Raw genomic sequence first — 13286 nt, forward strand, 5'->3', positions numbered from 1 at the left:
GGCTGAGTTCACTTGGTCTGTTCAGCCTGGAGAAGAGGAGAGGGGAGACCTCATGGCAGTCTACAACTTCCTCGTGAGGGGAAGCAGAAGGTCAGGCACCAATCTCTTCTCTGTGATGCCCAGTGACAGAACCCGAGTGAATGGCCTGAAGCTGTGTCAGGGGAGGTTTAGATTGGATATCAGGAAAAGGTTCTTCACCCAGAGGGTGGTTGGGCACTGGAACAGGCTCCCCACAGAAGCGGTCACAGCACCAAGCCTGACTTCAAGAAGTGTTTAGACAATGCTCTTGGGCACATGGCGTGACTCTTGGGAATGGTCCTGTGCAGGGCCGGGAATTGGACTTGATGATCCTTGTGGGTGTGTTCCAATTCAGTTAATTCTGTGATTAAAATTTTGGGTGAAGAACAGAATGAAGAGGCATTCTGATGGAGGTGTTTGTTATCCATTGCAGTTAATGTAAAATACATCAAAACTTTTCCAAGGAAGGGAATGACATTTCGCTGGTTTTAAAACAGGTTGCCATCAAAAAGCAACCGCAGCTGGATGTGAGTTTTTGGGCTGTAAGGTCTTATGACCAATACAAGGTAATCTCACCTCCGTGGAAGGGGCCTTTGCTGGTTTTAGGATCAGACAAAAGAGAAAATTACAGCAGAAACCTCCATGCTGGTAATTTCCACTTCAGAGCTCTGTCTTTTCTCATCTACCCTGCTCACCTTCCTCCTTTCAGAAGCCTGTTTGCAGCTATATATTCCATCTTCCTCTTGGCTTGTTTCTCTCATTATTCTGAAGTCCTTTGCATGTGGCTTTGTAGAGGAAGGAATTCAGCTGAGGCTTGCAGATCCAGGAATTTATTGACTGATCTTTTCCCTCCATATTTTCTAGTAGAAGGAACCATCATGTTTGTCCTTGAATGTCTCTGGTACTGGGGTAGGTTTTGAGGACTATGACAGCAGGAATTACTGGCATGTAATTTGCCCTTACATCCATCAAATGAGCATTAAATACTTTAGCAGTCAGTACCTGGCTTGATGCTGAGAAAGCATTTCACAGAGCCCAGCTGCCTTCTCTGTTTTCTTTATTATATAAAAGTTAGCTTCACTGACAACTTTATTGGCTGAGTCAAGGTGTAGCACATCCGCAGTAGCTTTGAATCCTATGTCTTCTTAAGCCATTAATGTCCTGGGATAAGATTTCTCACTTTCTTGTTTGCATACTGCTTTTATAATTAAGGACGGTCATATCTGCCGGAATTTTTCTTAGTACTAAATTAAAAACTTTGTACCTATATAGGAGGGTGTATTTCCTCCTTCCTTAAGTGAGCTGTGCTTCCTTTACACTGTTAGGTTCCTCAGTCTGGACAATCCTGCCATTACTACAGAGAGTTGAAAATAATAATGAGGTTGCATATCATGGTGTCTGTATCCTAAGAAATAGATAAATGATCTTAGTTGCCTGTCTTTCTCATTGAGTTGGTTGAAATAATGAGTGAATTCAGCCATTAGACACGTGCATATCTTTAATGTGCTTTGACTCACATGCCTCCTAATGCGTTTGCCTCCATCTGTAAATATTTCTACAGCATTGTTTAGCTCATAGAAAACCCAGAAAATCATTATAACTTTTGAAGTAGACTTAGGATATGGACTTTTTTGATTTATTTCATTATTATTTTGGAATTTCAGACCTGAGCTATAGCCTGCTTGATCCTTCTAACCCAACATAAATATCATGCTGGCTCAGCATTCAGGGAGATTCAGCCTCTCGTTTTTTAAAACTACTTTCATCTTTTCTTTTTTGGTTAAAGGCTCCCCGTGCTGGTGAAAAGTAAGCCTTTAATTAATACCACATGGAGTGTTTTTCCTCCAGTAACTGCTCAGTGAAGTCAGTCTTTGTATGATTTTTTTGTTTTAACTCGACTATGGGGGAAGCTTTCAGTGTAAAATTAACTAGAATCTCATGTATAATTGACTTTGGCAGGAAAAAAAGAGATTGTAAAGGTAAGGTGCAAGATCTTCTGTTTTATAATAACTACCCCTTTTTAAGTATACCAGTTAAGAAATCCTTATACTAAATTTTGCTTATAACTAAAAAAAAATTTCCGTTTCCACATTTTCTTCCTGAAGACAGATTTGCATTTTTTTTTATGCTCTGGCAAAGTAGATTAATATAGGGAATTCTTTAAGTAGTTAAGTCTTAACAGTTAGAGATCAGACATAAGTGAATATCAACATTTAGATGAAATATTTATTCAAGAGATTAAGTACAGGTTTGGAGAATGTCAGTGTCTCTTCTAGCTTCGTGTCATTTTCTGCTCATCTTTAGACAGCAGTTTAAATGACATTATGATGAGAGCCTTAGAGTCATGTGAGTTCAAACCTTCTGAGTTCAGGGTTTAGATGAAGCTTTAGTTTCAGAAAAAAGCTTTACTCAGCTGGCTGAATTTCAAATAATTTTGAATTAGTAGACACTTTGTCTTAAATAAAGATGAGAGAGAAATTTTACAGCAACTTTTTGCTTGCCTCAAGGCAAGGGCTCATTACAGGGTTGCCCTGTTGAAACAAGATTATGCATTTCATCAGGAAGTGTGGTTGATATGGGAAATTCAGTGGAAAAGTTTAGTTGTATATTTGAGGGCATTATTAACTGAAGGACCACTTCTCAAATTTTCAGCAATCCTGAATGTGTTTCCACTTTATTTTAAAGTTGTGGCAGTGTGCATTTGCTTGGAGCACAAACTGGTAAGTAATTTTTGGTGTGTCTGCAAAACATCTTTGGTTCCTTCAGGACTTAGCTTGCTGAAACTCATCACTTTCAGGTTGAAGCGCAGTTGAGGTGTGCAGTACCTGAAAAGTATTTTCATGGATGGTGACCTCTGACGGTTGTTGCTGGAAGCTGACTCAGTATACCAACTACATCTTAAAGCCACTTTTCATTTACTGTTTCTTGAATTGAGGTGATTTTCCTTTACAGATTTCCTCCATGGTGTTTGTATTAGAGGATAAGCTTCATACTTTGTTGCCTAATGTTTTAAAATGCTCTGAAGAGAAGTGTGTAAGGAAACTGCTCTGTTCATCTATTTGCTTAATGACTCTATTTCAGTGAAGGCAACTACATACATGGTGGTAAAACATGATCTTGGAGAGTGAAATTGGCCTTTTTTTTGTGAAGTACTAGTGGTCAGTATGTGTTGTTTCCTTTTTTAATGCTCCCTTTTTTGTACTGCATCCTCTAATTCTGTAGGAATACATTTGGCATCATGCCTCTGGTGTACAACCGAATCAAAGCTCTATCTGATAAACAGAGTGGAGAGAGGAAACAGAAGTAGCTGGCAGAATTGCTTGAGAACTCTAAACCAGCAATCCATCTGCTTGGCAAAGTAAGCAGGTGGTCATGATGGAAAAGAAAATACATATCCAATTCTCCTTCCCAATACTCAAAGCTGCTGGTCTTCCTTAACTATGAACTCCTAGGACATCCACCCTGTTTTGTAACAACAAAAGTTGTCAGTCAGTGTGAAAATTTCTCAATAAATTTTGCAAGATCTTTGACAGAAAATGCAGAAAAGAGGGTTATGAAGGTAGGTATGGAGCTGTGACGTTCACAGCTGATCAATGTAGACTCTGTTGCAGGTCTCCTTCAGCGAACTGTACACATAATTGAAGCACACATCAGAGATGTAAATTAAAAAAAAAGCAGTCTGTAAATTGCTCAAGGTATTTACAAAAGATTACTATTGGAAAGTGAGAAAGAAACATTGCTTTCATTTGCAAGTTCTCAGGAGACTTCCTGTGCTATGACGACTTGGGATTTATAAGCACATAGACAGAAAGAACTTGCTTTTGGATCTTATCTGGCCTTCATGTGTGTTACCAAACCTTAGATTTCCTCATAGATTATATTACTCTGGTTTTTTAAGCTTCACCCTGTAATATAGTTTATTAGAACTCATCTGCTGGTGTTCTTTGATTGCTTTCAAAATTTGCCCCTATATCTTTTTCCCTAGGGTGCACTTTCCTTATAAACCCAAATATTGTGTCTTGCAAGTGGTTGTTCTCTCAGGCATGAAAGATAACTTTTCTTCTTTGTATTCTTGATGGCTAGTAAAGCTCTTGTGGAGAAGATATTTTCAGAAAATTTGTCAGGAAAGTCATTTGCAGATTTGCACACCAATGTTAAGCTTTATTCGTGTAGATTTTGCAGTCCATAAAGTGTTCAAATGGCTGTCCCAGAACAAAGACAATGCCTTTAATACTGAGGCCTTTGATCTCTTTAGCGTACTAATTATCAGTTTGGGCTTTCATTATGCTGTTTCTTTAATTCCTTTTTCTTTTCATTTTAGTTCTTTTCCCTGGTATTTCATATTAATTTTTAGAAATTATTTTTATGTGACTAAGTTTAAGTATTACATTATTGTCATACTAACCAACCTTACATTATACATCAATATGATATTCTGAAATCACCAGCAGCAACCCCTGTCCATTACATCATTGTTATCCTGTTATGCACAATAAATGTACCTTTCTTGAAGGTAAATGTTTCTTGAAGGTGCAGGCTTTTTTGACAAAAATGTTATTTCACAATTGGTTTTTTTCCATTTAGAGGTAGACTAGTTGAATGGTGGGCACCCTGTTGGAGATTTATGCATGAAGAGTGACCACTATGATTTTTCCCCAAGATCAAGGTGAATTTGAATGTTGGCTAAAGAGGAGAGAGCACAGAAAAAGGACGAGTCTGTCAGGAAAATCTTGTGCAAAGGCAGAGAAGGTCTTACTGGTGAGGATTGAAAGAAATCGTTCCTATGAAGAGACAAATAGTTGAATCTAGTGACTACAGATGTTTGGGAATAATCAGAAAATGTAGATATTTTAAAGACATGTTCATCTGATAACAGCACTTCAGTTCCTGCACCTGGAAGCATTCTAAAGAATAAGAAAGAGAGCAACCAGAAATAATTTTCATGTATTTTCTTTTCAACATGGGTCTGGTGTCCCAGACTTGGACTATGCACAGTTCAAGGAAAGCTCTGAGGAGAAGAGATGAAGAGTTGGGATTCCAAGTGCACAATAGGCAGATAGGGAGTAGAGGAGCTTCCTCTTTGTCTTTAAAGGGAGGCACAAATTTGTGTGGAAGCAGCTCTGTCCTTATTTCAAACTCAGCTTGTGCTGCTGCAATACTGTTCCTGCTCAGAGCCCTGGCCCTGTGTTAGCACTGCATGGTGTTGCACTTGCATGCAGCTAATGACACTTTCCAAGCAAGGCTGCACAACTCACCTGAAGCCCTCTTTTCCTCACAGGTGGATCACAGTCTTTGGCCTTTTTCTTGCAGTTGAGCTCCCTCAGGGAAGGGTTATCTTGAACAGCATTTTGTCATTGTTTCAGTGTGTAGCTGCAAACCTGTCACCTATCATGTTGCCAGCTTGCTGGTCTCATTAAACACATTCCAAGATTGATTTCCTTTACAGTTTCTGTCCTGGGTGTTTCTTTACTCGTGTAGGTGCCAGTTAAAACAGATCAATTCCACTGTATGCATAGGCTAAAATAACTAGGGAATAGAAAGCCCTTCTTCCATCAGTATAAGCAGTTTGGTCAGACATGTTGACCTTTTCCCCTAAATGTGATATTAGGACTTCAAGAGCTGAGGTAGTGTTTCTTCAACATAATTAAGGCAGTTTTAGTTTCTTTCTGCACTTCTGCTTCTTGTTGCCTTTTCAAGCTGCAGGCCCCTTGTCAGCCAGCACTCTAGCTGTGCCTCCCTCGAGTTATATTTGAGTCTTCTTTTCCAGTCTGCTCTCAGGGGCTTTATACTAAAGGGAAAAGCTGGGAATGTTACAGAAATCCTTTTAGTTCAATAAATTTAGCTTTATAGGTCAAAATCCTGCTTAATTCTCACTAAAATGTAGGTTTGCATTTTTGGAGGCATACTAACTATTCCATTTGTATCCCAGTGTGACAGTCTGCCGTAAATCTCAAGGAAGACTTTTTACCTATGGTAACTTGAATGAACGATCATGAATCTAAAATTCTCCTTTTCAGTCCTTCAGGACATAATCAAAGAAACAAACAGAAAACCAAAATGTAGCCTGTTCTTTTTATATGTTTCGTAGTTTTCTTCTTACAGCTTCACTTTATGTTTGCCATGTGCTGATTTTCTTGTTTCCAGTCCTGTATTTTAAGGTGTTAATTTGTGATTATCCAGGGTCCTTTTAATGAGTTAATTCAACAGTAACAATCCACTGACACAACTGTTCTACTTGTGAGATCCAAACTTAAATTTGGAGACGGGTCCATATTTCTGTGTGTTCATACCTGTTTGTGTGACATACCATACATTTGATGGAACTGGGGCTTTGTTACGGACTGATAGAGAATTTGAGTGAAGTGTAAACAAAATATCTACAATTCTTTATACCTCAGCAGTTTTCCCCTGAGTAGGACTGTCTTTATAATTGTTTCCCTATACCTTTTTTTCCCGTTAATAAAAGGATAGTTACTAACGGCTTATGCCTGAGAAAATTTGAAAATTAACAATGATAAGAAGAAGACATTACTTTTCGTTTTACAAACCCTTCCTCATGCAGCCAGATGAGAACACTAAGAGTGTGTAGGCACTTTGCTTTCCTGCATCCTGTGTTTTTAATTGCCTGGATATACAGTCAGCTCAAGGTACGTTTCTTGTGCTCTAATGAATTTTAACGTAAAGGTTTATTTCCAGGTAGATCACCATTGGAAGGGCTTTTCAGCTCTCTTATAAAAATAATTTAAAGTAACACATTGATACCAAAACCTTTCCACCCAAGAAATTCAACATAGACTTTTTAATGTAATTGTGTGTGTATTTTACCTGAGGACATCAAGGTGGCTTTTGAAAAAAATGCATAATTCCCTAGAATTTCTTTATATCATGGCAGTAGGTTGACATTGATTCAGGAATTGTTATAATTTAGATAAAGTTTGAGATGCCATTTCAGGGTGAAAAAGCTTATTTAAGTCTTATGTAATTTTTAATTCACTCTTTGCATTTATTTGTGACTTGAAAAAAAACAAGTAAATAAAGCTCTTCTTTCCTGACACAGTGTTTTGGATAAAAGACATCTACATGAATGCATGCAGGAGTTTTAAGGGCATGTCATTTCTCAGGTGAAAAAGCCTCGTTTAGTTGTACTGTGCAAATGAGTGTAGCACAATGCATAGAGTATACATGAAAATTTCACTAATGTTGCTGCCACGGTAAATAGGCAGCAGTTTTGAAATACCTCTGCCATCCATATTTATAGACGGTTTTGAAACAAATGCAGATGTTGGATGTTATTTGGGTTTGTACCTGCCTCTGATGTAGCTGTGGCTTTGAGTATGTAATTTAACTACATGCAGCTCTTTTCCCACTTGTAAAGAGAGATGATAGTGGTTTCCTTTAGAAGGAAATTACAAAGTTTGTAGAAGACTCAAGCTCTTGCGGAGAAAGGATTTCTATACTAGAATTATGAAAGACAGTGCAAGCATCTGCTGTGATGCTGCTGTGAGCTCTCTTCATTGTCCTGTCCCACATTGATCTACTATGTGAACTTGTCACTAAGAGCCAAGTGACTTAAACTTCACTAAATAAAGCAGTAGTAATTGTATTTACCCATCTTTGTCAAAAGTCTTTGTACCTGCATATGCAATGAGCTCGAGGACTTGTAGCATCTATTTTTGTGATTGAGGACTTTGCCATTTTGCCGCTCTCCCCACCCCTTATGTGTATGAGTAGTCAGAATTCTAGTCTGCACATATGGATGCATTTTGATTCATTTAATGCTCTTTAATTTCAGTCAAGTTCCATTGCACCAAAGATTTCATGTCTGAGTCCATTCCATATAGCTGTTGAAGATTGTAGGAGGTCATGGTGGTTTACACTCAAAGCAGAAGGTCTGATTTTAGTCAACTGTAATAGTAGTCTACTGCCTCTGATAACTGTGCATCATTTCTATATTGCTGTAAATGTGTATTTTTCTGTGATACGACTGCATATGCTGTATTTCAGGAAAAGCAGAGATTTCTGACAGATGTCCTGCATGAAGTGATGTTGCTGGATGGGTTGGCCAGTTCACATCCAGTATCCCAGGAGGTGCAGCAAGCCTCAGACATTGACAGGGTGTTTGACTGGATTGCCTATAAAAAGGTGAGACTAACTAAGCTTATCTATATGATACAGATATGTCAGTAGCTATAAGAAGATCATGTTCTGTCTGTAAAAGAAATATCATTGTAAAACTACATATGGGAAACTTATCTGTGTGGAATGTATTTGGAATATTCTAAAGTGATTATAGCCAATTACATTCAACATATCAAGTGTTAGTAAATGTTATAAATAAACTTGAGAGGCTGTCAGAATTCAGTAAGATGATTTAGGGCTTTCTATTACTATTTCTTTTGTGACAGTGTTTGAGCTGAGTTAGATGCTTTAAGAAGCAGAATGATGTGTGGTTTTTGTCCTATTGAAACTCTCTAGAAAACTTATCAAGGGCTAAAGTTAAATGTAAAGTTTTTTTCTATGCATGAGAGTTTTTCTGTCAGCTAGTGAAAACTCTGAAGTCATTGCTGAACAGTGAGAGTGGAGAAACTGCCTTCTGGGGTGGTGAAGGAATATGTATTAAATTCAAGCAACTTTAGATTGTATTTCAATGATTCGAAAGTCTTTTGGCCAGTTTCTGGATTCAACAGCTTCTGTTCAGGAGTGAGAGGGTTGCCATGCCCAGTGGATACAGCAGCATCTCTCCACTCAGCTGTTCTGGTGGCCAGTTCTCCTGAGTCTCAGGTGACACTGGATGGGTGTCTATCAGGGCATCATCCTGTAAATTTTGAGCCCAGGACCAGATCTAGCAAACTACTTTAAGGAATGGCAATGGAAGAATTTACTTACACACCTTCATAGGTGAGGAGATTAAAATAATCATTCTTTCACCTATGAAGTCTTTGTTTTCCTGACTGATAATTTGTCTGTCTGCTATTCTCTGTAGTTGTTCATCCTTTTAAGATACAAGCATTGTCTAATAGGAAGAAACTTTCCTCACTTGACTTTTTAGCTGTTCTTTTCACTGTTTCGGTACCTTCCTCCAAACACCTGACACTCTTCTGAGGATTAATTAGAGCAAATTTTAATATATCTTACATCTTATATTGTTTCTTTCCTACAAAACCTTGTATGCATGGATGCATGCATTGCTTACACAGAAAATCAGCTGTGGAAATAAGCTTATTTATTAGATATTCAGAATATTTGCCTATTCCTCTAGCTCTCTAGTGTCTGCCAATATAAATACTGTGGTGAATAGTATGTAAATAAAATCCAAACTGTAAAATTACACTAAAGACTTTCACCTGGTCAGGTGTGTGCTCAAATATTTTCAGGTGCCTCATAGCCCTTGATACACAATGAGTCCTGCTGGAGGGAAATTGTTAACTGGTGTTTCTGGGATGACTTTCTGGTTGTCTGTTGAGTGACCTTTTAAATTGCTGTAAAATATTAAGCTATCAGGAATTCTTTTCTGTTGACTGTACTAAACTTTGGGTCAAGACCATCAGTGAGGACTTCTCTACTGTCTTAAAATATTTCAAAACAGTATAGCACTATCTTTTCCCTACATTTTGGATTTTTTTTCATTCTCTTTAAACTTTTTTTTAAAATGTCCATCTTGTGCTCCCTGAGACCTTAGATTGTCCATGTGATCTCTCTTCACAATTTTCTACATGATATTGAAATGATGAAACTTTCTCCCATATAACTTTTGTTCAGTGAAAGGACAGTCATAGAATGTCATTGTTATCTCATTTTCTACTTATCTACTACTATCTCATTGTTACCTACTGTCATCAATATGGCGTAAATCAGACACCGTGAAAGTGCCCATCTCTGCTAGACACTTAGCTGTCATTCTAAAGACATGCCTTTTTCTATACACTTCAGAAATGACCATTGAAAATGTGCTATTTAATTGCCTCAGAGTTGAATATATTTTTCATTTCCACTTTCTTGTCCTTGGTGATTGCATGTGTTAAGAAATCCATGACATAAACCCCTGAAGAATGGCACTGACGTAATCCCGCAAACAGAGTGAAACAGACACTACAGCCTGGCAGCACACAATGTTTTTGCACTTAAACTTTTGAGGGTAAAGTTTGCCTCATACAAAAGCATCATACTAGTAATTTTTCAGATAGAAGCATGTCATCCTCCATTAAGGCCACAAATAAGTAGAGAAAAATGAGAAGTCGTGATAGTTCATTAATAAACAGTACTGGTAGATGATTCAAGGCTCTCAAGTTGCATCAGAGAGTGCATATGTCTTCCTAGTGCAGCTGGAAGTGAGATAGTGTCCTCCCACGGTGATGGGAAAAGTGGTTATATCCCAAGTGCAGTAGAAAATATAGCCTGTTGAACACAAGAGTAGAACTGAGAATTGTTAAATCAAAGCAAAAAGCGTGACAGCCTTTCCACACCAGAAATAACTGACAGCAGGAATCATAGCCCTGGAGAGCTGCAGCATCAGAGGAGGAGAGAGTGCAGAAAGAATAACATGAAGAGCAACAATCAGCATGGAACAACCGGCTCTAATAAAATGGAGAAACAAGGCAGCTGCATCTCAAAGGGAGCAGCCAGACCCAGAGCAACCTGAGGGAGGGCCATCCCAGACAGAACTAAAGGAGTCATAGCCATAGATGAGCAGCTACAGCCAGATAAGAGGAGGGATGAAAAGACATGTAGAGAGCCAGATATCTGAAGTAATTTCTGTCAGCCTGCTGCGTGCTTTGAAGTGTGCTGGTTGAAGATTCTGGCAGCAATCAGTGCAGGCCAAGACCATTATGATGGAGTGTAACTATAAAAGTACCCCCAAAAGAATATGCCTTGGCAAGTGACAAACAATAATCAAAACAAGGAAGAGGATGACTAGAATAGGGAAAAATATTCATTTTTTCCCTCCCTGTAAGCAAAATTAACCTCAGCAGTGAGATCAGTTACTGGTCCTGACTTTGTAATGCAAGCAATTAATTATTTCCTAAGCCCTTGTATGTATAACTTCCTTTTCCTTTTTAACTATGCCACATCTTTAAAATTTCCTTTTTCTGCTTTCTCTGTCAAGTGATGGAAGGAAGATCTGTTCCTGATAGTAATAAAGGGAAACCATGCTCCCTGCTTCCCCTTGAAAGCAACATTCTGGGTTAGGAGATATGTTCCACTAAAACTTTACACAAAGAAAAATGCACAGCTTCCCTGTATTATGGCAAAGGAGAATTTAAGAAATTGAAAGCTGTGGCTTGCTCACCCTTTTGAGTGTAATTCTCTTTGAAAATTTACAGTATAGCATGTTCTGCAAGAATGTGGAATAACATGAGAGCTAATGCAGTCATTGTAAAGGCTCTCTAAAAATGTCATTCTTTTTACTTCTGTTCCTCAGACACTGGGAAGGACATTCACACTGTAATAACAAAATAACAATATAAAAACAAAACAAAACCCCCAAATCACCACCCCATATTCTGTTAAGGAATAGTAGTAGTTCATAAGAAAGCCAGTTCATGAGTGCAATGAAATTGTGATGATGTGCATCTATGAAGTGACAGAAAAATGAGAGTAGCTGATTAACAATGAAAGAAATAGTAGATAAATCCTTATAAACTGTAAAATAGGTTTGATTTTTAATGTTTCTTTTAGTTAAATTGATAACGTAAGGTAGTATCAGACTAGTTGAAAGTCTTAAAATACAATAGAGATGGCTTTGGAACCCTCTCGCTTTACCACAGTATAAAGGGAGAGCTTTTTGTTCTCCCTAATTTAGCTGTGCTGTTGTCTGTGAGTGCCATTAAGTCCAAAGGGTGCACATTTGCATGATCCTGGTTTTTCTTCCATGACTTGTGAGTGCAACAGGTCAGTGCCCAGATTGCAGAAGGTGCTTTCAGGAGCCATTTGTTCCTAATGCATTGTAACAGAGGAAGTATCTCGTAATGGAAAGAATGTCCTTCTGTTTAGATAAAAAGGCTGTAGGTTGTTACTGCTCCCAGTATGAAAGTCATCAAAATGCAGTCAGTGATACCAACAGGTTCAAGTTCAGAGCAGCCCCAAGAGTGCCCATCCTGAAGTATGGAGGCTCTCCCAGTTCAGCTGGTGGGTCCCAATGCCTAAAGATAGACAGGTGCTTCAAGATACTTAGAATACTTCTCTTAGCTCATCTTTGTACCATCCTGACTCAAGCAGGAGCAAACTGTCTTTAACCCTTTACACTGGTTAGTGTATGCTAGATATTATTTTCTGAAGAAGACATATGGAAGCTACTGTGTGTGGTATATGGACAGTGCTTCAGGAGTGTTATGTTCCCCGTGCCAGGGACAATTGTATGAGGATTTGACTGGAAATAATAAAGATGGCACACAAATGTTAATAAAAATATTTTACTGTAAAGAAGAGCTCATTAAACTAGACTGCTCCATCAAAGTATAGTTATTGGGAAGACACCACTTGTTGTGGTGCAAGCCTTCTGCCTGTTCCCTATGGAAAGGCAGTGGCAAATAGCTCCCCAGGGCTGGAGGAGATGATCAAAGCAGAAGTGGCAACAGTGAGTCTAGACACTGTGTCCTGCCATCCTTCCTTCCCCAACAGGAAGCCATTAGAAGGAACAAAATAGTGCATTTGTATCTCAGATGTTTTCATGGCTTAAAATAGAGTGTTCATAAAGACAGGTGTACATGGAGGTACATGCACTTGCACTTGCACATGACATGCACTTGCCTTTTCTGTTTCTCTGTTTCTGCTTTGTAATGATCATTTTCAGCAAAGGGTAAAGCAGAAAGTTACAGGTATTTTCTTTTTTTTTTTCCCCTGAAGGAGTCCAAAAAACAATGCTTGTGTACAGGCAAGGGCTGATACACATCCTAGTTTAGATCAATAACAGAAGAGCAACAGTTACAAGTGTTTTAAAGTAACTTGGAAGAAATCGTAAGGATTAAAAATAGAAAATAAAGTGGAGGTAACGAAATAGAGTAAAAGGAACAAAAAACTTGACATAAGAATATGGTCAATATTTTGATCAAAATATGATCATGTAGGATTTTTATTCAAAAGGGAACTCTCCAGAACAAGCTCTGGCACACTGTTTTGTTGTTGTTGCTGTTCTTTTTAAAGGTATGTTTAAATTCTGGATAACTTATGAAGCTTAAAGGAGGTATTATAAAAGAGAAATGAGAATGACAGGTTTAGTTACAGGTAGTTGCAAATCAGTCTTAAGCAAATGGATTGAGATTCTTATGTGA

At 38.2% G+C, this 13286-nt stretch overlaps 1 protein-coding gene across 1 annotated transcript in view; it reads left to right on the top strand.

Annotated features, from left to right (window-relative positions):
• TRHDE (thyrotropin releasing hormone degrading enzyme) overlaps positions 1-13286 on the top strand; it is a 209084-nt gene that overhangs the window by 89053 nt on the left and 106745 nt on the right. The window contains exon 6 of the mRNA XM_039570645.1: positions 8023-8160. Coding sequence (XP_039426579.1) covers positions 8023-8160 — 138 coding nt within the window. The remainder of the gene's footprint in view (positions 1-8022; positions 8161-13286) is intronic.

This window comes from Corvus cornix, chromosome 1A, assembly GCF_000738735.6.
Source record: "Corvus cornix cornix isolate S_Up_H32 chromosome 1A, ASM73873v5, whole genome shotgun sequence".
Lineage (NCBI taxonomy): Eukaryota > Metazoa > Chordata > Aves > Passeriformes > Corvidae > Corvus > Corvus cornix.